This window comes from Centroberyx affinis, unplaced genomic scaffold (genome assembly GCF_046629955.1).
Source record: "Centroberyx affinis isolate AG114_WGS23_722 - 3 ecotype Tasmania unplaced genomic scaffold, CSIRO-AGI_Caff_v1 ptg001303l_1, whole genome shotgun sequence".
Classification (NCBI taxonomy): domain Eukaryota; kingdom Metazoa; phylum Chordata; class Actinopteri; order Beryciformes; family Berycidae; genus Centroberyx; species Centroberyx affinis.
Window position 1 is genome coordinate 116,795 of NW_027279809.1, and position 25,862 is coordinate 142,656.

Consider the following 25,862-nt stretch of genomic DNA (forward strand, 5'->3'; position numbering starts at 1 on the left):
ACCGACTCTACAATCACCTCCCCCAGGTTAGCTGCTTGCAGTGAAGGGGAGGGGGGGCTAAGCCGTGTGAGAGCCCTCTGCCTCCATCTCTACTCTTAGAGTTGTAGCAGACTTGCAGCCATTATACGGCAGCCTCTGACAGGCAATCTGTGCATTAGCCAGCCGAGCGTGGCCCAAGCCCGGCCCACTCCCCGGCTCGGCTGGTAATTACCGGCCACAGCTCATCTGAGACTAGCTGTTTCTCTCTCGGTTAAAAAAAATAAATAAAATCAAGGAGGCTGGTGCGTATAGGCAAGGGTGGAAGAAACAAATTGCTCCTGCTCTCGTTGTTGTAATTGAGTAGCCTTTTCGAGTACTTGTTTTGGAGCATTTTTTTGAAGTCAGTAGTTTTACTTTTGCTTAAAGTAGTAAGCTGTGATATTTTCATTTAAATACATTTTTGCTACGCTAAATGATATACGTTTGACTTTTACTGAAGTCTATTTTCACTCCACTTCAGTAATTTGTACTTAAGTAAAATTTCAGTAACAGGAACAGCACTTCAACGTGAGTAGGACCTTTTCCACCGCTGTGTAAATGAATACCCACTTCCTCCAAATGAGCGATTCTTTTCTGGTCAATTTCGAAAAAAGGACGCAGTGACACATACAGTAGGCAGCCACGGTGTCAGGCTGAGACAGGTAGATATCAAGGAACCCTGTCATTACCCCGAGGTTAGCCATATGATTAGTTCACTGTACTAGAAAATGAGGGTGGGAAGCTCAGGATGTGTGACTCACTGGACGTTCGGTTAGCACTTTTCTACGCCTCTGTTACTTTCTTTTGCCTTTTGTCTCACTACCCCCCCCGCCAATCCTGCTATTTCCCTCGCTCACCCCCACCTCTTTCTCTCCATTTTTACTCACTCGTCTTTTCTCTCTCTTTCTGTCTCTTCCCGAGCCACTTTCTCTCGCTGCGTTGTCTCGCTTTTTCTTTTTATCAAGCCTGTCATCTTCTCCCCGCGTCCCTCCCCCCCGTGCCCTCGCTCTGTCTCTCTGACATGCTATCCTCATGCCGGCTCGCTCTTTCTCAGTCCTACTCGTCTGTCATCCTCCCTCGCTGCTGTCATCTCACGCGTCCTCATTCTCTCAGTCCGTGTCCAACCTCCTCGTTCTTTATCGTTTTTTCCATCTCTAACGCACCGAATAGATGATCCAATAGCTGACCTATGGCACTGTCCTCTCTAATTCGCCGCACCAAGAATAGTGGACAGATCGTATGACGCCAGCGTTGCTTTATCTGCAGTAGTTTGAACGGGACACGCATATACATTATTATTTCAGGGTTGTCTAACTCCTGAGCAGCTACACCGCGAGCTTAATTTATGAAATCAACAACTAATAAATGAAATCATGAAGCGGTTCCCTTTTTGTTGTGTGGTCCTGTTTTACAACCTGAACCATATTTTTTTTCCACTTAAACACCAGTGGAGGAAATGGAAGGAACACAAAGCAAAACAAACCTTTTTGCAACTCCATGTCTAAATTGTTGCAATTAAAACCGGTTAAAATTCCATCTTTTGCATCTCCAACGCGGAGACGCCGCTGGGGGACGTCTCGTGAGAAAATGACAGGCCTGTGTGAGATGTGCAGCAGGAGGGAGTCCATATCTCCCTTCGTACTCAGAGGTATTGATTGCCTGTCATCTCCGGGGTGGGGGCAGCGCGTTCCTCTGTGCATTGTAAATTTAAAAATCACCCCTCTCCCCCAAGCTGCATAAGATGCTCTGACGTGCATGGGTCAGTCAAGGCGGATCGCTACTCGCTTCTCGACAACGCCCACTAGCCGATCAGCCGCTAAGCCCCCCCGGGTGATTCAACCAAAGGCGGGAGTGATTGCGTACCGTAATGCCTTGAGAAAGCGTCGCGCCCGCCTTCTTTTACCCAGATGCCCTATTTAAGCAGCGAGGAGCGCTCAGCTTTCTAGCCAATATATGTTTTCCCAGGCTGTAGGACAGGATCAGAGATTTTCCAAGCCGTGGCACCTCTGAGGCGCTCCTTCTTGTCTGGGAAGCCTTTGAAATGGGCAGAATAAGATCTATGAACCTCACCGAGCTCCACTGTTGGGAACTTGGCCCCGGGATTCACATAACTACATGCTTAACTGTATGTTTGACTCTCTGCTCGGCTCTCTTCGGCTGTCTCCTCTCCCCTTCATCTCGCTTTTACTCTGTGAGTTTCCAGCATGTCATCACTTCATTACCCACGGTTATTTTTATTCTCCACTGTTTTGACAGAGTCGAGGGGCACTGCGCGCTACTTTGCCTATGTTCCACAATCCCTTATAGATTTCATGAGAACATACATGCACGTAAATACAATTGGAACTGACAGAAAGAGGGGGAGATGAAGCAAGCGAGGACCAATAGCACTGCTATGATCTACAGAGGGAAAACAAGAAAAGAGAAGGATTACCTCTCAGATATCTTTGAGGAAAAAGGCATGGAGGGGTAGGCAGTGGAAAGATCAGCAGTGGATAGATCAGTAGGTAGGTAGATATGGAGGTTGGTAGGTAGGTAGGTATTTAGGTAGGTAGGTATTTAGGTAGGTAGGTAGGTAGATAGATAGATATTCAGGTTGGTAGGTAGGTAGGTAGGTATTTAGGTAGGTAGGTAGCTAGGTAGGTAAGCAGGTAGGTAGGTAGATATTTAGGTAGGTAGTTAGGTAGATATTTAGGTAAGCAGATAGGTAAGTAGGTAGATATTTAGGTAAATATTTAGCTAGGTAGATATTTACGTAGGTAGGTAGGTATTTACAGTAGGCAGGTAGCTAGGTATTTAGTTAGGTAGGTCAGTCTGTTGGTAGGTAAGCTGGTTGGTAGGTAGGTAGATGGATGAATGTATATCTAGATGGACACACGGCTAGTTAATTAGCGTAGTTAGTTAATTGTGCTACCAGCTTAGATATATACAGTAAATTGGAGAGAGAGAGGCAGCTTTAGTGTCAGCTCAGCCTGAGCTGCAGTGCCTCATTGCGGAAGCATGACCATCACCGTCTCTGCACCGCAGTTAATTAAGGCACTGTGTTTGGTCGTGAATGGCTGTTATAATGAGTGGCTGGCCGGCTGTCAGCCCACGCCCCCCACCCCTCCACCCACCCACCACCACAAGCACCCCCCTCCCGGCTCCCCTGCCTAGCCCCTCCCATACCCCAGCCTCTGCCCATTAAGTGCCTATCACCTTAAGAGCCCAGGGGAGAGAGGCAAGGCCGCAGCCACCCAATCCCACCAAATTGGTCCAATAGACTCTCATCAATGTGCAAACCTCGAGTGCTGTGCTGTCTACCGTGCACATACACGCAGCTATCAAAATACACACACATACACACAAGCACAGGGGGGAGAGGCGTATGTAAATAAAAGCATGCGCAAATACACACTGCTTGAAAAGGCCACCTATCACACACATAAAGGTCATTTCACTGACACATTTCATAAGTTATTATACACACGCACACGCACCCGCACACACTCCTCTGTGCCGCCGCGCCGTAGCCAGCCCTGTCATATTAAGCGCTCTGATTGCTTGTCATGCAGAGCCCCCTTCTTCTTCTTCTTCTTCTACCCTTCCGCCACTCCACCCCCCTTCATCCCCGCAGCTGAAATTGGCTCTAAAACCGCATGTCAGTTTTGATTTGACCCGGCAGACCCCGAAACAATAACTTCATCAGGCCCTGTTAGAGTCTCATCCTGACCAGACAGCTACAAAAACAAACAGTGATTTCCCCCCATCTAGTCTAGAGGGCACCTTTCTCTCTCTTCTCGCTCTGTCTCTCTCAGATGGGATGAATGTATAACGGGGCTTTACAATCCTGTCCGATGCTCAAGGCTTGTCTTCCTGCACTTCTTTGCGCCGTGCGAGGGAGGGCGTCTTCGCTAGCTGTAGTAGCAACACGCGGATTAAATAGGTCACCCCACGGATGCTTGGACACTTTAAGAAATATGTCACGATACGCTGATGCATATGCAGTGACTTTGGAGGTATTACTAATCCCCCCCCACTCTGCATCATAATCATAAGCCGCTTGTCAATATGGCTTACTTATGACTGTGTCACTGGCTCAGAGTATAACCCTGACACCGATACACTTAACTCCTCCGGAGTAAAATGTCCTGTCTGAACAGATCATCTTCTGACTTGGAATGGCTGCTCGTACACAAGGGAGAATCGCAAAGCATTTGTAGAGGAACTTGAGCCCGCTCAGCCAAGAGGACCGATAGCGCTCAGGAATATAGATGATGTGTGTCCTCGACTCCTCTGCACTCCGCGACCCCTTCGCCGGAGAGTGGGGGCCGACCGGGGCTGCTCGCCTGAAACGGGAGACCCTCTGGGCTGACATGTGTGGGTGTGTGTGTCCTCTCGCCAAGGGCACCGGAGCAATGATACAGTACATTAGTAGGCCATGCGGTGGGCTGAGACTGTGCAGCGCGAGTCAAGTTTGTGTGCATTTCTGAGTGTGAGCGTGTGTGTGTGTTAAAGTTTACTTTTGTATGTACACATGCATGTTTATTCTCCTCTATTTTCCTCGCTGATGTCCGCAATTGGACAGTCTCTTTCCCCTCCACGCCCCTTCCCCCATTCCCTCTATTCATCGCGGTATCACTTCCCACCGAAAACATGCTTAGCGGTAAGATAATAGAGTGAGACTGAGCTATTATGTCAACAGTGCATATGCCAGACATTAAGTCTCATCATTATGAAGTTAAGGGACGGGAGCCGGGTCCCTCGTGGGCCCCTGGCGAGCCTAATGATCTGATAATGGCATGACACGTGTAATGGCCCGTCTCAATGGGATGGATTTATCTCTCTGGCACATCTGTAGAAAACTTGCAAATACACACACTCACACACACACAGCAGCAAACCGGTACCGGTAACCGCGCACGTACACACGCCAACGCATCCACACGCGTACACAGGGGCTCATTCACATGCGTGTACATTAATAAACATTATTTGGCTGATAGTCACACCCAAGCGGGTGTTACACATATGTCGGCACCGGCGCACCCACACAGACCCAGAGTAAATCATGATTACAGTGATGAAGTACCCTCTCAGCTCTCTTAATTGAAAACAAATGGGACCCGGGGCTTGTCCCCAGCGTCTCCCCGCTGATGGGTAGAAGGCTGTCCTCTTTGGCTTGCAACCCCACAGAGAAAACAATGACAAAAAAAACACAAAAGGCATTCGGAGGATCGTACGTCTTCATTACACACAACCACGCACACACTCGCTCAAACCAGTGTCAGTAATTGCCATGTTCATGAGGTGCAGGTGTGTGCACATAATGCACTAATGCAGGCACATACACACACACACACACACCGGTGGAAGTCATTGCCAAGCACATACGTGAGGTGCATGCACGCATTTGTACATACACACACATGCTAACACACAGGCTCGCATCTGGTCTCCCGTTTCAGGGGTCCGTAGAGTCCATCTTGCTCTCTCAAATGCACACATTAGTGTAGTATCCCTTTCACACACAAACACACTCCCTCCTTCCTTACAGGGATTGATTAATCCATAAAAAAAGCTCTTTGGCTTCTCCTGCCCTTCCCCTCTAAGTAATTACCTCATCAAGTCTGTTTTTAACCCACTTCCACTTCGAACAATATCCTGTAATAATGCTTCCCTCCCTCCATCCTCCCCTCCCGCCTCCCTCCTCCCTCCCCACAAGGCCCATTACAGGGGTCGGAGTTCATCTCCCAATTTATATTCACTCCGATTGGCTTGGTGGGGAAACCTCCGAGGAGGAGAACCAGGATGCAAATTTTGGGTAGGGCAGAAACACAAAAAAAACACCCAAGTGACATCAGCCGAAGAAAATACAAGGAGAAAAACTACACCTGTCAAACCCCCCCCCACTCCCACTCCCCCCTTCACCACAAGTCCCGGTAACACATTAGTATTGGACCCTGGTTAAACGGTCGACCCTGTCTTCTCCCTTCATCCATCCATCCGTCCATCCAGTATGGTAATGACCACAGAGGGGGACAACCCCTGCTGAATTAAACATTTCCTCCCAAAGAGGATCTTATTTTCCTCCAGAGTCGGGGGGGATATTTTTTTTCCTGGCAGAGGCACTTTATCATTGTGCGGCTCAGGTGCATTGGAGGTCAATGACACAGACCTCGCGTTGTTCTAATATATTCCATCTCAGGGCAAATGAGATGCATTTCACTGTGCGCCCTCAGTCTCGGGGTCAACACACGACTGGCCCTGCAATCTATTTGACTGCCAGATTCAGGCCGGCTTTCTGAGAAACTGCCACGCGCCCCGGCCCCATAATGGCTGCACCTGCAGCAAGCCAGGGTCCAATCTCCCTAAAGTGTTACCTGAGGAAATCCCATGTGATTGAAACAGTCCCCCTCTATCTCCCCTGTTTCACACCATGCGTGTTTATTACTTTGTGTGTGATGGGCAAGCCTACCCAGAGACCATGACTGATATGTATTCTTTGCCCTCTCTCTCTCTTTTCCTCCCTCTGTTTCCATGCTCCTTCTCTTTTTTTTCTGTTTTCTTCTCCGCTTCCCTCTCTCCTCCTCCTCCTCCTTCCTGTTTCTCGCGCATCAGGTCGACAGCTGACCATCTTCAACAGCCAGGCGTTCATTAAAATCGGCGGCGGTGGGGAGAAGGGGCGCCACTTCCAGGGCCAGATCTCGGGCCTGTACTACAACGGGCTGCAGGTGCTGAAACTGGCGGCCGAGGGCGACCCCAACGTCCAGGCCCAGGGCAACCTGCGGCTGGTGGGCGACGTGCCCTCGGTGCTGACCACAGACACCACCTCCACCACACCGCTGGCCGACATGTCCACCACCATCATGGAGACCACCACCACCATGGCCACCACCACCACCCGCAAGCAGCGCTCCCCCACCATGAGGGACAGTGTCACACAGGTGAGCGGTTCAGAGCTTTAACGCAAGTCGGGTGACATGATTGATTTATTGAGTAGCTAAAATCCCAGGAAGAAAAGGGAAGATCAAGAGAAGACGTGGGGTTTGAGTCATTGAGCCTTGGACATGATTTGGTGCAATGTGTTAGAATGTAGCATCAGATGTGATGAAAGATTGCCAGTTACTCTTTTCTTATAAAAACGTCAAAGGACTGGAAACAGTATTTGAAAGATTAAACGGCATGGCCAAGTAACCAAACGACCCTCTAAAGACAAGTCGATGTGGATTTCAAAAGAAATCATGTGTCAGCCGCAAGGTCAAACGGGCACGTCCGAGCCACTGTGCTCTGTTCGCCCTCAGACTTACATTCAGACGTTCAAACGGCCCCTCAGCCTGAGAGGGAGTCAGATAACAGCTTTGTGTGGCTAGTCCTATTAGTCCAATCAAGACTGCAATTTTGATTTCCTCTAAGAAGATATGGCTGACTAAACCCCAGACGTGTAGGATGTTGGAAATTACAACACATCCAGACGTATCAACAAAAGGCCGGCGGAGGAGAATAACATAATGAAAAGGGAAATTCTGCGGCGCCAACAACCATACCGCTCGCGGTGCTGTAAACATGCATTTATGAGCCTCCTGCACATGCATGTGAAAAGCTATAATTTATGGCCCGATCATTATCCATACATTCTGGAGGCACCCGCCGTCATCCTGGTAAGCAGCAATTAGTGCAACAATAGGGAAGCACCACTGCCCCCATACTGGAACGTGGCAAAGGCCGGTCGTCCAGGCCCACTCGTCCCATAATAAGCCATAATAACAGGCCCTGTGTGTTCCGGAGGGAAATATGCTGTACCCAGTTCACGCCCTGTACAAGCTATTAATTGCCTAGAAACCTAGAATGTTTGTTATGCAAAAGCACCTTGCTGCATAGGGCTGCACTGCATTTATATCAAAAGTGTTCCAGGTCCTCAAGGGAAGCAAAGGTGTAGTTGGGTGGCAAGCAGCATCCCATTTAGGGGCTTTAATTTTCTACAGTAGTATTTATGTTTACTCAGGATCTACAGCATTTCAGCAATTTCGATGACATTTTAATTGCTTTGTAACTCAGGGGTAGTTCGAAGTTTCCTTCTTTTAAAAGCTGTCCATTTTGAAACTTTCCAACAGACGATGTTGCAGGGAGCGAAGAAGCGAGGTGCCAATTAACGGCGCGTTCGCTCTTACTCGGGTTTTTGAAACGTGTTCATTAGCGCCGCTCCTGTCCACAGAAGCTTACCTGAGATCAGTCGCCGAGCCACTTGCGCCGGTCCCTGACAACCATGATTAGACTTAGCAGAATCGGAATATAAATTTAGACCGGCTCCCTTTATCAAACCCCCGCCATCCCTCTACCTCTCCAGGTTCCCTCACTTGAAAGTCCTATCTGTCTCATTTCAGACAAATGCAGGAGTGCTAATTACAGAACTAAAAGCCCTTTCTCAGTGATAGAGTGGAGAAGTCGAGGGGGGTGGGGGGGGGGTGGGGGGGTTGATGGGTAGAGAAAGAGTGCAGGGCAATTCAAGCCACTTCATATTGCACACCAATCAAGTTCAGAAAAAAATGGAATGGTACTTTTGGGTGAACTCTTGTTTGTCTCCCAGATTTCTTCTTACATTAATAAAAACCTGGACCCTAAAATTCATAAATAAGGAAGGGAAAGCGTCCTTAATGAAGTCCCTCTAGCTTTATCAAAGTAGTGCTGTCATGCCAGCTGTTGGCTCTGAGTGGAGGAAGGAGGATGGAGGACAAAAGACATGGAGGTGGCCAAGATTCAATTCACCCAGAACTCTCTTTCAGTCGTGGACGACGCAATTAGGACATTTTGGGACCTTCAAAGCTCGGTCAAAGCTCCAGTCCAGACGGCGTTGTCTCCACTGGCCCCCAGCCGACATGGCTGTTCGGACGACATGATAGTCTACGGTTTAGTGTTTCCGCGTCTCCTCGGTAAACATGAGATCAATGGAATCTGACTCTGAGATGTCACATGTACCCGTCCGCCGTGTTCAATATCATATCTCTGGACTCCAGCCTGCTCGGCGGAAGCGCGTACAGCGTATGATAAAAAGCTTTTACAGCAGTGATCTATGCTGTGGAATTGACAGCCGTGGACGGGCCCCGTTTGATAAATTATCTATAACCACTCTAGGACGCCAAAGGACTCCGGATAACGTCCTGCTCTGCCGTCCCCTTCTGCTGTTGCTACAAGCCGTAATGTGCATTGCATTCGCTGACTGACATTTACGCTCAGCGCAAAGTCGTAAAAACAGCACAGTCCCACCTTTAGAGTGCTTTTTATTGCCGAGAAGCTATTTTTCTGCTAGTGTACACACATTTTAACAGCCTTTCCTTTATTATTATGTACCTAGCTCAACATACTGTATAGTCATAATAACTCCAAATAGCATTCAGGATACGTGCTTGAGAATGAATAGACATTACCAATGAGTCACTCGTCCAAATATTTTAATGATCAGAGCGGCCATATTCAGCCGCGCGCAAAAACATATGAATGCATTATTCATTCATATGTATAACCCGCTAACGCAGCCCTGCTCCAGTCAAACGGATGGCCTCGCTGTCATCGAGTTATTTTTTCTGGTATTTGTTCTTATTTGCTGGGTGGTGTTCAAGGCCTGGCGAGCTCATCTGCATCCCCTTGATGAATACGGGAGCAGATTGGCCAAGAGCGAGAGAGAGAGAGAGAGAGAAAGAAGATGGAAAGAAACAGAGACGTGGGAATGAGGGGAGGGAAACAATAACAGTGTTATTTTTACACGGAAGAAGTGTTGATGCAGTTGCGGTCAAGTAAAATTAGTCGCGAGAGGTTGTGCTTTACATTTATTTTAGAACGGCTGAAATCATGTTAGGCCTGACAGCAAACACATGAATGTATTAAAATTGCAATAGTAATTTTTTTAACTGATAATAATAATCTGCAACATTTCCATAGAAATAAATGTCCGTTTTGCTTCTCTCTATCACCGATTGATTTAACACACATGAAAGCTTTTACGTTGTCTGTTCTGAACAGCCGGTGTCTGGTAGCTCTTTCCTGGGAAAAATCCTCTGGTCCACAGGAAGTGATGCGTTTTACACTTAAATAATAATAATTAAATGTTAGTCTTCCACCAAGTAATATAGTTCTTGAACAACAGCTAAACAAAGTGTTTGCTGAGCGACACATAAGCAGCGGTACAAGTGGTAGTTTTCAGTTAGCGCATTAATATTTAACTTAACATGTGGTCACAAGTGTGTGTTTATACATTATTATATCATTAATATTTAATTTACCTGTTATAGGGTTACAGGTGTGTGTTCATTGGGTGTTTTACAACGTCTTTGCACGCAACCCAGTCAATCAAAACAGATTACTTGTTACAGATTAGGGGGATTACATGCTTACATAACGAATTGGATTTCACCAACACAATCTGATTGCTTTCAGTTACCTTTTGATTACTTTACCTTCAGAATTCATTGAGTATCAAGTGAAATTTGTTAATTCAGCGGTAGTAATTTGAATTGCGGGTCATGCTCTACAAGTTGCATCGATACACATGCAGTCAAAATTTATTTTTTGTTCCTTCAAACATGTCCAAGTAATGCTGATGATTAAACTGTAACTACAAGCAACACCAAAAGCTATCTTTAATTACAGTTGCGGAAGAAAATGCAGCAATTAGATTATAGATGACTGCAGGTGATAACTTGTTTGAAGCAGAAAAAGGCATTTTGATTTGGAGATTTGGATCAGCCCACACTACTAGATTAACATTAAAGATTGCAATTTTATACTGGCAATCAATGATCTGGAGCAAACTACACTTTGAAATTAACCCTCAAACTCTACATTAATTATATTAGTCACGGTCACCCTACATGGCACGCAAAATTGGTGTCTGATTTCTCTCTCTCTCTCTCTCTCTCACACACACTTGCACACTTCTGCATGCATGCATATACAGTCCTTTGGGTAGTTAATAATCCATCCTATGGAGCCTGTGGTGTAATTTTGTGCTAGAGCAAACATAGTAATAGCATTATAAATGCCGCGATGGGCAAGGCTAACGGGAAGCTCTGGCGCTCTAATGAACATCCCCAGCACCCAGCGAGACACAGCGGATTCGGAGACGGGAGACGGGCCAGGGTGGCGGAAAGCGAGCGAGCGGAAACCCAAATTTCAATTTCACCAAAAGCTCTGAGCGACCCGCCGCGCCGCAGCTTTGATCATAGTGGAATAATGCGCTTTGATGCTTAGAATAAAAGATCTACCTTTTGATGTGCGGTGTGGGGGTCTGGGTTTTTTTTTTCACCTCTCTCTCGCTCTCTCTCTCTCTTTCCCTCAACCCCTTGATACTTTGGGTTTCCGCGAAATCGTCGGAGTCATCACTTCCCTCGGCCTGTGCCCAATTTGGGTGTCGGAGGTGCCGGGGACGTAAAGCTAAAATCACAAGTCTAAGTCAAGGCCACTGCTTTTGTGATCTCCTTCTGGTTTTGACTGGATGAATGGAAATGGTTTCAGAGTCAATGGATTCAAATTGTAAATAGAGACGATGACAAAAGTACTGGAATTCGGGGGGGGTAACTGCACAGCTGGTGGTGTGTATTTATCAGTGCATTGGGTCAGTGGATCTGATGTGACAATTTTTCATCCAATAAACTATGGCGAACTCTTAAGGCTGGCTTAGATGTTAGAGATGGGAGGGTGTGCCGTTGGGGTTCACCAGTGTGTCGCTAATTTACACCCATGACCCCTCCAGGAGGCTGATTCCGTCATTTCAGATACAGCCAGAAAGACACTGGATTATTTAAACATTTCTGACTGCACACACACTCTCTGCCTTGGGGCATTTATTGATGTAGGTGTTGCTTAATTTAAAAGATGTAGCGATAACGGCTACACGGAAAGCCTCTCACTTTAAGAGCGCACATTTTAAAGAATTCATTACATGCTATTTTACACTGAGTTGGGGAGAGCGAGGTGGCTGATTGCGCGGACAGAATTGAAATGTAAGAGCATGTCTGATGGAGATGTTGCCGGGAAACTGAGGCAGGATCATTAGGCCCATTTGACAGAACCAGGTGATGTGCGCATGCACACATGTACACACACACACACATGCAATTTGATTAATAAATGAATACACCCGGGCCGTGGATTAATAACAGAGAGAAAACACTGTGTAGCGATGTGGCGCTCGAATCAATTATGCTGATAAAAGCCCCCCGTTTTCTATCGGCTGACCCCATCTTGAATAACAACCTGAGGCTGAGAAGCAAAAGGGGGGTTGGGGTGGGGGTGGGGGGTTCGGGTGTCTAGACATGCAGCTACGTGAGTCACACAACAGTGAGGAACAAACCCCCGGCTACTCGGTTGGAACCACCTTGTCAGATTCAATCTGTTTTAATCTGCAGACCCCCGGTACTGTACCCGGTGTACTTTTAAACCCTGCACTAACAGACTGGCTTCATATCTGCTGTCTCTTCTGTTACGAGGTTGAAATATCTGAGAGAAATGTCTTCGCTGACAGTCAATCCCTCCTCCCTCTCTCTCTCTCTCTCTCTGTTGTCTATGTGTAACTAACCTCTTCTCTAAAGCCTTTGACTAGGTTCTATCCCTGCGTATGTGTGTGTGTGTCTACATCCAGTGGAGAATCAACTGTACACAAATAATGGCTAAATATATAACAACCAGCCTAGAAAAAGAGATTCCTGAAAGTGAATAGTCTGATAAGGTAGATTTGATGTTATTACGCCACCTGAAAACCTTATACAAATAAAATGTGACTTGACTGTCTCTACCCCCCCTATGTTTTTATCTTCCAGAACACGGATGACCTATTGGTAGCGTCAGCTGAGTGTCCTAGCGATGACGAAGACTTGGAGGAGTGTGAGCCTGGAAATGGTGAGTCCACTCAGGGGGTTCTGTGTCCACGTTACTCGGGTATCCGAAACCCCAACGGAGCCTCAAAACGAGCCCGACCTCGAGTGCTCTCCCTTACCCCGCTTTTATCTGACGCTTTGTGACACCCACGACCCTCCGTATGCAGCTCTGATTGGCCCGATGCGTACCCTCCGACCCCATCTTATTGGTTTTCGAGGCAGCAGGCGAGCCAGCGGCGGCGCGGTCCGTCGAGTGCCGAGCCGAGTGCCTTGACGGGGCTCGTATCTGGCATTCGCCCAGCTGTTGCGCCAATCTCGCTGCTCCGATTTTAACGAGGCAGGACAGTTTCAACGTGGAGACGCAGCTTGTTCTGTGCGGCGCACAGCTGTAGCTTGGCAGGCCCGGTGGCTGAGGCGCTGTCAGTGCGAACAGTGGGTCAAACAATGTTCCGACACCGAGACAGGGAGGTGGAAGCTAAAGGCCACGGGTTTTACTCCCCGTCCCTTTGGTTTGCAGCTATATTAAGCTGGCCCAACGCCTTGAGAACTGTCAAGAACCGTGTAAAGCGATGTGAAATGAAATTCCTAATAGCTGAAGAGCCATGGCTCCAATACTTTTGTACCTCAAGGACTCACAAAGTGATACGCATTCCATCACAAATGGGGATCATTTGATGAAATTTGTCCCAAGAAATCCTGTCCGACAAGAATTTTGTTGATAGACTAGACTTGGTACAGACTTCATATCTTTATCATATCATATCTTCATATCATGTCTACAGCTGTTGGGAGCAACAATGGTCCGAGTGAAACCTATGATCAAAACAATCATCCTTATACATTGTCTTAATGCACTAACTTCCAGGGATTAAAATAATAGTGAATTGATTCCAGGGATTAAAATAATAGTGAATTGATTCCTAACTTTGCTTTAGACCCTCTGGAACCTCAAGGATCCCTGGTGGTCCCCAGGTGGTCCCCAGAAAAATTTATGTGAAGCATGTGTCCACAATGAATCAAACATCAGACATCAAATTTGCCCCATATTGACTCCAATGACCTGAGGTTAGAGCAAACCTTCATAAAACTCTAAAAAAACAAAAGGTGATTACATTTTTGGACTTTGGGAGGAGTCCGGATCACCATAATATCAGTGTTTGGCATAAGCACCCCCACTTCCCCATCCTATATTTTTACCGTTCAGAATCAAAAAGCTATTAGGAACGGGGCTTAGCATTTTGAATGGAATATATGTTAGACTGTAAATGGCGGGAGATTATAGCAATTGGTATGTTTGTGCGAGGAGAAACTGATCTGAACCCGCGTTGAGAAACTCGAGCGCAGCATTCTCCCGCGGTTTTCTCCGTAGGTGGCGGAGACCGAAATAGAGACTCAATTCCCTTCTTATCAAAAGGAGAAATGAGAGTTTTTCAGTGGATGCTATGCCCAGGCTTAATCTCCCAGGGGAGAACAGCAAACTCTCTCTCTCCCTCTTTCTCTCTCTCTCTCTCTCCCTCTCTTTCTCCCACACAAATACGCACAAACCCACACATACAGCGGTAGACATGCTCACCTTTCCAGACAGACACTTGTCTCTCTCGCTCTGTGGGTGTAAAGTTTTCTCTCAGCATCCATCTCCTGTGAGAAACGGCAAACACACACACACACTCACACCGGCACACACACACTTCATATCACAGCTACCAGATGCCAAAGGAGCTCCATTGAGGCAAGCCAGCCGGGTCGGATAAGCCTCGGTGAAAACCGTAGACAAGGACAGAGGAATTCGACATTGTCCGCAAAAACATGTCCCCCCCCCCCCTCTCCCATCACTCCTCCACAAAGAGAAGCCCCGTCACTGTGTATGGCCGATTGATCTCCAGTGTTTTCAATTACATGTCAGAATGCGGCTCAGTGTTATTGGCCTGCCTTCGGGAAGCAGAAGAAGTGTTAAGGGTACGGTCAGAATTTCTATGAAGCTGGAGCTAGATATGACTGCTGCAAATTTATGAGGATCAATACAGCTCCTACATCTCCTACATACAGCCAACGTAGCCCAGCAGTGACTTGGTTACTGAGTTATATGTGTTTATCCACAAACTTTGGCAGCAGCAGCAGTCGGCAGCAGCACTACATCACGCGATTTAAGGCATGCAAACTTGTTTTCTTGCAGCTGCATTTCATCCCAACACTTTGGGGTTTTTTGGGGGTTTTCGGGAGGAGGAGGGGGGGTGGCTGTCGAGCGCTGAATGATGGCCCTTGATGCGAAATGCTCAAACAATGATTGCGGGGACACACACCCCTCCGCGCACAAAAACACACACTTGCTGACAAGCTCAGAGTGGATGCAAAAAAGACAAAGCGGCACGTAGGACGCAGAGAAGGGAGAAAGGGAGGCAAGAGAAAAAGACCTAAGGAATAGATGAGTAAGAGAGAGAGAGAGAGCCGGAGCGACAACTACGTTTTGAAGGACTGACCCTCGTTGAGATTTGTGTCACGTCCCTTTGCGCTCAAAGCAGAGCAGAGAAGCGGGGGTAGAGCTTGAGACAGCGGGATTCGAGAGAGAGGAAGCTTGGAAGAGAGAGAGGGGGAAGAGTTAGAGAGAGAGATTGAGAGAGAGACCGCAGTTGTATTCCTGTGAATGATTCCTGCCTTTCCCACCGGGCTAATTAAACTTCGACTTTGTTAGGGAGCCTTAATTACATCACCCAACCCGGTTGGGTTTGGATCCTCCAGCTTTTTTAATGAGCCAGAAGTGTCAGAAGAGGGAGAAGACCTACGAACCGGGGACCCGGATTGCAAAGATGGGGATATGCACTGGGGATACAGTAGCGAAGTGACACACATACACACACACACACACACATGAATATTCGTACACATGCACACACAACCACACAGGCATGCATGCATATTAACATGCATGCACCCTCTCTAAGCAATCATTTACGCAAAAACTCATCCATACACAAATTGCATTCACACAAACACACAATTACAGAAGATATTACACATCCCCTCTCCTATATAAAGCAACCCTCTTCGTTCTCTCCAACCATCAGCCCCGCTCATTAAATCTCTATATTTCACTCTCTGTCTATTCTCTACCTCAGCCATACTCTCTCTCTCTCTCTCTCTCTCTCTCTCTCTCTCTCTCTCTCTCTCTCTCATACCTCCGAGCTACTTATCAGTCCCAGGATGTGGTAGGTGCTATATCGGTTTTACTCCGACGAGATCAGAGCTTTGAGGAGTTCTTCAATAATTCATCAGACGACACACTATAGAGGCAAGCTGCGAATTTTCTTTTTAGGTCGAGGTGTGAAACCGAGAGATCGGGCGATAGACGGGGGAACGACCCAGAGCTCAGAGCACCCCCCCCCCCATTCCCCCCTCTCACCCTGTGTGACTCAGAGCACCTATATGATCAAAGCAGCATCGGTCAGTGGTGTTTGGGTGTCATATGTTTTCAGTGTGATACTTTATTGATCTCTTTTTTGCCTCGCCTGCCTCCACACAGAGGTCAGGGTCAGCTACAAAACAGCGGCCCAGGAGCTGGTAGGGATACCTCAGGGCAGATGCTTATCGACATGGGGGCTCCAACCTGGGCAATCCGGTTGAAGGATGGTCTCTCTAACCTCTAGACCATCCTGCCACCCAAAAAGCAAACCAAAACTATAGCACTCCATTTTTTTGACCGTGGCAGTTGTAAACACAGTAGTCATCAAGAACTAAATTCAGTTAAGTTATGCGTAGATCTACGATCCTTTAACATAAAAAAAAGTTGAGGAAGCTCTTACATGTTTGACCAAACAATATAGAAATTACATTAACACCTTGTCATTTCAATCACAAATAAATGTTGAATTAATCATTACTTAATATGTATTAATTATCATTTTATAGTTAAGTGATTGATGGTTAGTTGCAACTTTATAATAAGGGCTCTGATAATGTTTATGTTTAGTCAGGTTCCAACATAGAACCATGTGCATAGTGTATAGATAAAAGTCCTGTTTCTTACATTTCTATTTTTATATACCACTTATAAACTACTTATGCTTGTATATACTTGTATATACTTCTTTATGCACTACCTCATAAAGAGACATATTCCCTCATTTCCCCCTACTTGTAACCTTTTATTTACTTACTTTATATAATTTTGTGTTGAATTCGTTATGCCAACTTCCATAAAACTGATTCTGATTCTGATGTTTTACAAACCACTTTTTAAGCATTTACATCACTTTGCAATAGCATAATGCTAATTTATCAGTATCCATCTGCCCGCTTCCCGTTTTGAGTAAATAGAGGGGGATGAGTCACACTGGCAGTGCCGGTGGAGTGGAGTGTGGGTAAAGATAAAGGAGAATTTCATCATGTGGGCATAGAAGGCAATCAAACATCAAATAAAATATAAGGCAATCAAACATCACTGATTTAAATTAACAAATTAAAAGAACAAAAGATCAATTTATTGTTTATTAACATTCAATAATAATTCACAAATATTAAATAATGATTACTTGAACATTTATTAGCGATCATTATTGTAGAGTGTTACCAAAATTACTACTGTAATTTCTCATGTAGCTTCTCATCTCCAATCCCTTCGGGTGACAGTTGGGGGTTAAGAATAGGTCTTATAGCTTTTAGTCAGGGAGTCAGTGTTATTGCATTTGTTAGCTTTGACTCCGTACAGTAGCTACAGTGAAGAAATGCATGGAGGGGGAATGATATTGCACATATCAAAAGGTGAAGAACTGCAGAGTTCAGCACAATCCAGAAGCCTGCTAACCATTTCAATTTAAAGCAAGGCAATGGACAGTTTAGTCGTTTACAGAAAAAAAAAAAAAAAAACACTAGATTTTCTCCCCTAGAGAAAATGGCCCTGCTGCAAATTATATTAATAATGTATCCATGTTTGTGAAATCTTATTAAAATTCTAATTAACGCCTAACGTTATCGCAGAGCGATGGATGATGGGATCTTTTTCCCCGCCGCCACCGGATCGCCTGGCGAGCTGCTGCTTTCTCAGTGGGGGGTCTTTCTACTCCCGCCTCAAACTGTGAAGAATTGTAAACACATTTCCCTGTCAAAGCTTTTTTTTTTCTCTCATGTGAAGTCTATTTTATTTTTTTGTATTTTTTTGTATTTAATGGGACTGGGTTTGTGTTTGTAGCTCCTGGGAATACGGTGGAGGAACACTGGAATTGCTATTTGTCGGAAGCACCTACCCTTTTTTTTTTTTACTTAATTTCATATTGTGTTGTTTTTCCCCATGAGTCATTTAGCTCTGCGTTTGTTTGGTGGGGAGAAGACCTTTTAATTCAGCAAATATGCTCCAAGGAAGAGCCGAGCGGAAGCGAGAGATGCAAAGCAGATGGAGAAAGGGAGAGGATAACAAAAGAGGTTAAACAAAATAGAGAGAGACAAGCCAAAAAGTAAACGCAAAAGCAGGGGAGGTGGAGATGGGGGGTCGACTCTGATATCTCCATCGGGTGGATATTCGCGGCGCCGACTTCCTCTTCTCCATCCACTGATCTCACAGCCTGAGGACCTTTTTGGTTTATAACACACCGAGGTAGAAACACCAGAAAAAAAACACAACAAATCCAGCCGAATTCATAGGCCAGGTCCCGGTGAGCGAAGGGGTGCCTCTCAATACCGCCAATACATGACTCTCAGCGAGACGTGTTATGAGCAATGCATTCATCCATCTGTCAAAATAAATCACTTTGCCTGAGGCCGACAGCAACGAATGCAGCACTTGTAAACAGTTTATGAAGTCGTACGTATGAAGAAACAGGGAGAAGTCTTTCTCTTTTTTTTTTTGCCTTTTACAGATGATATGGCCGTAATTGCATCTATTGTGGCATGATTTAAAACCAAGCAAGGGGAAGGGAGAATATATTATGCCTGGACACGCTGTTGTGTTTTCCATCTGTGGCCTAATCAAAGCTGAATTATAGAATGCTCAAACTCCAAACAACCTTTTTGCTCTAAATATTTCAAATGGATGTGAGCGAGGCGACGTGATCGGCAAAATAACTATGTTTGTCAGGAGACCGGCATACAGTAGATGCATCAGTATCCATCTGCCCGCTTCTCGTTTTGAGTAAATAGAGGGGGATGAGTCATACTGGCAGCGCCGGTGGAGTGGAGTGTGGATAAGGATAAAGGAGAATTTCATCATGTGGGCTAAGCATGGTTCCACTGCCTCAGCTGCTCACATCAATGGAGTCAAACTCAATCAATCAGGTTCAATATCTTTCGCGTCTTTCTGGTTATGACGGTTAAATGACAGGACAATGTTAGAGAAAAAAAAGACGCCCACGCACTGGATTCACGCTATCTGCATGTTTTCAGCACCGCTTGGATCCAAACTGTCCTTTGTCAGGCCTAGTTTTGGGTTGAAACGTTGCTGAATACACCGCAAAGTGAGTCAATCCTGTGCGTGGGGACCCGGCAAACATTTTGACACTGAACAGATGCGGATAGGAGCTGCTGCATATATCTAGCGTCAAAATGAAAGTTGAGGTAACGCCTGTAGTCATCCATAGCCGTTTTGTGAAATCAGGACCTACATATCTTTCTGATATCAGTTCTAAACAGTTTAAAAGCTGTTTAAATATGAATGTCTACTGCGGCTCTCTTCATTTCACATCCGTCTTCGGTTCTTGGCAGCTTTCAAATCTGCGACGCTCCAATGTGTTTGTGATGTGTTCTTCCCCCCCACCAACCCGACCCCCCCCACCCCCCCCGCAACACTAGCCTGTAAGCCACCAACGTACGGGTGTTAACTGACACAATCAGCACTGCATACGGAGGGAAAAAGTGGGTCCGGTCATCGGGAAGGGGAGAGCCAATTGAAGTTGTTGATGGGTTTAAGCTGTGGGTGCAGTAGCCTCGGGTCACACAAAAGGAAATGAAAAGATGGTCCGTTTGATAAGTGCCTAGAGTGCCGAGATGTGACTCGCTCTGTGTATGAGGGCTGCGTATTCATTATTTTTCCAATAGCCACGGCCTCGAAAGTCTATCGCCATGACGCCATGAGGCCTCCAGGCTTCGGCTCTTCTGTGGTCGCTGAGGGCCGAGCGGAGAGCGATGGCACGATTTGTGGGAGCGATCCTTCAATTTCGAACACTTTTGGACATATGTCGTTTTGTGAAATCAGGACCAGTTCTAAAACAGTTTCCAAAGCTGTTTAAATATGAGTTTCTACTGTGGCATAGTATCGTGACGTTGAACTCGGCCGCCTCCTGCACCGTCAAACTCTTCCTGGGTATCTCCACGACTGAACCAGTTAAGAGTTCTACGAATACTTGAATAGGAGCAAGTATATCGGAGTATGTTTTCATCTACATTCATCAAAAGCAGCATTCTGTAAACTGCTTTCAAGCGCTGAACTCTTTTCTAAGAGCGCAGGTTCACCTAAGGTAGCTTTTAGGCAACAGACATTACACAGCCACCGCTCACGGCAAATGGCATCTCTTCCATTAAAAGCAGTAACAGCATCGAGTACATCAGGTACTCTTTGAGGGCATGTAAAGCCGGTCCAACTGCAAGGCTGAAACACAGCTGTAAAATACCTCAACAATCAGTAGCATAGACCACCCACTGAGCAATTTCACGTTGATTAGACGTTTAAAACCCGTCTAAATGGCCCATAGCCGTCTAGGCTAAATTAAGTTTAAATGGGGTTGAAAAGTGAAAGTTTATTAGATGTCTATGTCTTAGCTTGGATTTACAGATGTTTATTCATTGTAATAATGTATTTACTGCTTGGTCTAAAATAGGTCTATACATAGCCGTAATGATCCTGGGCTATATGAGAGCTAAAGCTTAGACGCAACGTTGAAATCACGTCTTTTGCTCAGTGGGCACTGCTTGGATTCCAATCTTTTATTAACATTCACCTTAAGCCAGATTCTATGAAGCTTACGAGGAAAGCATTTACTGTAACAAGACCGGAGGTGTTCCAGCATCCATTTGCAATGTCAGCCGCATGTAGTGTAAATGGGGCGCACAGTTAAGTGGAGGTAGCTGAGTAAGTGGCGGGCGGACTGCACACCGAGCGGCAGGTATACAGCTTGAAATTGCATTGGCAGCATCTCCGCCATACAGACAGATGGTGTAGTAAAGATAGCGGCGCTCCCGTCTCCTCCGCCACCCTCAGTCACACGTACATACTGTATCTCTGAGGAACTATCTCTGAGGTCCAGGAAACGCTACTCCCCCTCCCCCCCCCCCCCTTCTTCTTCTTCTCCTGTGACTTTGACAAGTCATTCCGCAAAAACCAAAAAGATTGTTTCTGAACGCGCCGACTTCCAAAATCCTAATTCATGCGGATCGTCTTTGTTCCTCAAATGTGCCACCGTGCTCCGCTGTCCTCTCAGTCTTCAAGGTGAAACGCAACCCTCAAACACAGAGAAGAAAAAGAGAGAAAGAAAGAAGAAAAAAAAAAACGGAGAGAAATAACTTGAGCATTGCCATGGAAACTAGACCTTTCCAGCAGCGGTATTGAAATAAGAAGTTAGGAGAAGGGTTGAAGAATGACTAACTTTTTTTTCCCTTTACAGCACTCACATTTTACTTCCATTTCAAGGCCTGTTTCTGTGAAAGTGTATTGTTATTTGCTGATGTGTTTCGAGGCTTTGTTAACTCAATGCATCACCCTTTTGTAACAAAGCCCTTCTGCCATTCTTTGAGTGAAAATGTATGGTTGTATATAGCTGATAAGGTTTGGGGGCTTGAGCGTTGCTGAGCTGAATCAAGGCCACGGGGGAACCTTTATAATCCCGAAAACTTCCCCTTTATACTTCCTACTTCATTCCCGAATTGCCTGATCCAATCCCTCTCCCACTGAGTCACTCTGATTTACCTCATCAAATGAACAAAGAGCCAGAGTCATGATTTTATGCTGGTGATATTGGCATTTCTTTGGTCATGTTTTGCTGTTACCTTCCCTTTTTCTCCCCCTAAGATGTGCCATAATCATTCAAACTCCCCCCCTGCCATGTTTTTCAATTGTGTCCTTGATTGTGACCCTTACACAATTGCCAGCGAGAACAGGAGATTGCTATGATGAAGTGAAATGTAACGTATAACTAGATTGTCTGTTACTGATATTGTGTTATGTACTGCTAACATATTATGTTTAACACTTAATCCCAATTGGGCTTCCAATCCCTGATTGAATGATCGCTACTGAATGATTTACATGATTATACACCCAATAATGTTTATTTAATCTGGGTGTTCATTTCACAAGGGGGGCAAAAATCAGTTCACATAACCAAAGCCTGACAAATTATGAGTCATTAAGATTATGTTTTAAGTGTTCGCCATGGGGGGACCCTTATATTGGTGGCTGTTTGCAAAGAACTGAAGTGCCCCATGTTTATCTATGGCTTTTGGGAGGGAGTTGGGCATCAGGGAGCCATCTAAGAGAGGGAACATTAGGGTTTGATATTTTGTCTCTCAGTGTACTGTACTGAGTTTGGGAGAGAAATTAGGGGCATCAGTTTCCTGCAGCCGCTCCTAAGGGTTTCCATACAGATTAAGCTAATTAGAAATGAGCCATAGAAATCACCATGCCCATAGGGGAAAATAGGATTTGGCCCATTCTTCATGAGAAAGTGAAAAAAAAAAAAAAAACACAAAAACAACAATGAATAATTCAAGAATATATCTTTTTTTTATATTATGATTATTTTCCTACCCAAAAAAAAAATAAATGAAAGAGAAGAGAGGAGGAAAGGAAGGAGGGGGGGGAAGTTGTTTATCACTATCCGAGAACAATCTTACACAGCTTTCTTTTTGTAATTTTTTTTTCATGCAAAAATCATGCGGCCAATTTGTTGATGTAAGTGACCTGAACCTCGTGGTTTGCTATCTTATTTAACCAGTCACAGCAGAAACATCTAAGCGTTAGCGTAGTCAGCATTGGTAAGCCTAGAAAAGTTGTCAGTGAAGGATAGGTTGTGTAGTACGTTAGAATATAAGTTGTTCAGTGTAATTTATAGTCATTTATCTTGTTGTACTAGTGAAATAATAGTATCCCATGTAGGTTAATGCAGTCTAGCGTAGGGTGATAGGTCAGGAATGCTAGGATAGAATATTTTCTTACACCAGCTTGTATTTTATTTCAGTTGGCAAGACAGAGAAAGTTAGTCAGCATATTAACTTTTTAAATAGCCAAGAAAAGACTAACTAAACTTGAACTAACTTTGATAACTAACCTCATGTTAAGTTTTAGTGCTGTTCTAATACTGGTGTTGCTGTATTCATTTGAACTGTTGTTGCTTTTCTTTGGTTGCTCTGGAGGGGTCTCTCTCTCCGGCCGGACTCTAACGCTCTTTTCCCTCCGTTGTCTCTTTCTTGTCCTAGGAGGTGAATTAGTGTTGCCCATAATAACGGTGGACTCCCTAGACCCCCCGTCCATCGCCACCCGCTACCCAGTAATCCCCCCGCCCCCCACCACCTACCGCCCCTTCCTCACCCTGCTCGAAACCACCAAAGAGTCCCTCCCCTTGCCCAACGGCCGGCCCCCCTGCCCCCTGGACCAGGAGGACTGCGAGGAGACCATCGAGGTGTCGGCGTACGGCTCGGGGGAGATGACCGAGTCGGACGACGAGGACTATTACAAAAACTCCCCGCTGGTCACCGACAGGACTGTCCTCCCCCCTCCCCCGGCCGCCGAGGGCGGCGTCCAGAACCCCCGCGACCGACACTTCTCCCGCTCCCCCAACTCCCACCGCCCGCCCCTCTCCTCCACCCCCACGGCCAACCCCGACCAGCTCAGCCCGCGCCTCAAGCCGGCCGCCGGCGGCAGCAGCAGCAGCAGCAGCAGCAGCAACAGCAACAACATCCCCGCCGGGAAAATGAACACCCGCGACCAGGTGCTGCTGCCGCCGGCGCACCCCTCCTCCGACCCGGGCCACCGCCGGGTGCCGGGGATAACCTACCCCCCTAACTTCCCCCATGTGCCCACTCCAGACCCCACGTCCCCCGAGAGAGGCCTGCCGGGCGCCGTGGAGGTGCAGCAGTCCAGCAGCACCACGGGCATGGTGGTGGGCATCGTGGCGGCCGCCGCCCTCTGCATCCTCATCCTGCTCTACGCCATGTACAAGTACCGCAACCGCGACGAGGGCTCCTACCAGGTGGACCAGAGCCGCAACTACATCAGCAACTCGGCCACGCAGAGCAACGGCGCCCTGGTGAAGGAGAAACAGCCCAGCACTGCCAAGACGGTCACCAAGAACAAGAAGAACAAAGACAAGGAGTACTACGTCTGAGGGGAGAGCGAGCCGCCGCGACACGCAGAGACAGACAGCCGATGCACTTAAGAGGAGGAAAGAGAGGAGAGGTAGAGAGAGAGAGAGAGAGAGAGAGAGAGAGAGAGAGAGAGAGAGAGAGCGGGAGAAAGAGAGAGACGGTGAGAGACAATAGGCAGTATAAGGAGAAAGGGTAACTCATTTTAAAACACAGTATCATCGGACGGCCGTTCTTGTCGGCCCCTCCCAGTGTAACCCGAGGGAGGCGGCGAAGTAAGATGGCGAGGCGACTTAACTCTTCACACTCATCATATTTCCGTTCGCACCCATCCAGCGTGGCTTTGATTGATTTGACTTATTATTACATGCTAACCGCGGCGCGGATGTGAGGAAAGGCTTTTCACACCTCGCTCAATTCAAACTGTGCCAACAACCGTGCGCTAAATACTGATAAAACAGTGATTTATGGGTCAGCGTACGACAGGTTGATTAAATGTGTCGAGGTGCTGTAGGAAAGCGCCACCATCAGTATTTGAGTGGAGGTCCGTGCTTCTTTGTTTGTGGTGTGAGCCGTCACCTTAGACAGTATCAGCGCATTCTTCTCTGACCGGCTGAATTAGTGACTTGACACCCCTCTGTAAAATCAATATACTGCCAACTTACAGAAACACTGTGTCAAATCCAACCTCCCCCTCTCCCCCAACGCCTCTGTAAGTATTCGACACCTCCGATCTCTCGCCTCTCGTCCGATCTCTCTCTCTCTCTCTCTCTCTCTCTCTCTCTCTCTCTCTCTCTCTCTCTCTCTTCCTCCCTCTCGTTCGCTCGTGCGCTCTGTTTCTCTCCTTGTCCACGGTGCGCGGCAGCCGACGCGACGTAAAAACCTCTGCTGTGTTCCAAGCATGTAGTATTCATTTAACGAAAAAGAGATTTAACTGAAACTGTTTTTCCTTTCTGTGGAGTTAAAAAAAAAAAAAAAAAAGAACAAAAAATAAACGACGACGATTGACGACGATAACGACAAACGTTAAAACACGTAGCAACCATGTGAGATTTACCACCGCCGCTCCGACAAACCGACGGATGCTAACTTGTACGTTTAGCCGCCAAAAACTACTCGAGGCCAAAAAAAAAACAAAAACTTTTTTTGGTCGTCCTTTTGTTCCAGCAGATCTGTGTCATGTGTTTCTGGGGCTCCGAGGCGCCCCCCTCCCCCCCCCCGCTAGCGGGCCCGCAGAGGAACTGTGTCACGTCCTTACAGTTACTAATCACACGAAAAACAGAAAAAACCTCCAGCAAACAAGATGAACTCTGTTCTATATAAATATAAATATATGTATAGACGTTGCAGAAACCTATGGACCTAATCGTGAGCGAAAGTGCAAAAAAGTGAGAGTTGGCCGGATGTGCGCGCAGCAGCGGGCAGCGAAGATGGGACGTTTAGGAATTTTTTTGACATGAGACCGGTTTCACCCTTCCGGAAAAAAAAAAACCCGCCCCCCCCCCCCGCCCCCTACATCCCGAATCCCCCAGCCACCCCTCTCATGAACAGTACGGCTGAGGCAACGCCTTGCTGCAAGTCTCAGTCTCTTTGGCGGTACAGGCGAAGAAACATTACGAGACCAGAGAGGTTTTTCAGTTTGCTGTTTTTTTTTTTGGTTTTATTTGATTCTTATTTTCTCCGGAGAAATGAGAGACATTCTAGGGAAAAATTTCCGAA

General features: G+C 46.5%; 1 protein-coding gene across 1 annotated transcript in view; it reads left to right on the top strand.

The window, feature by feature from the left end:
- LOC139649202 (neurexin-2-beta-like) overlaps positions 1-24,166 on the top strand; it is a 140,190-nt gene extending 116,024 nt beyond the window's left edge. Inside the window, exons 6-8 of the mRNA XM_071525538.1 lie at positions 6,619-6,944; positions 12,810-12,888; positions 23,259-24,166. Of these exons, the coding sequence (XP_071381639.1) occupies positions 6,619-6,944; positions 12,810-12,888; positions 23,259-24,166 (1,313 nt within the window). The remainder of the gene's footprint in view (positions 1-6,618; positions 6,945-12,809; positions 12,889-23,258) is intronic.
- The last annotated feature ends 1,696 nt before the right edge of the window (positions 24,167-25,862 follow it).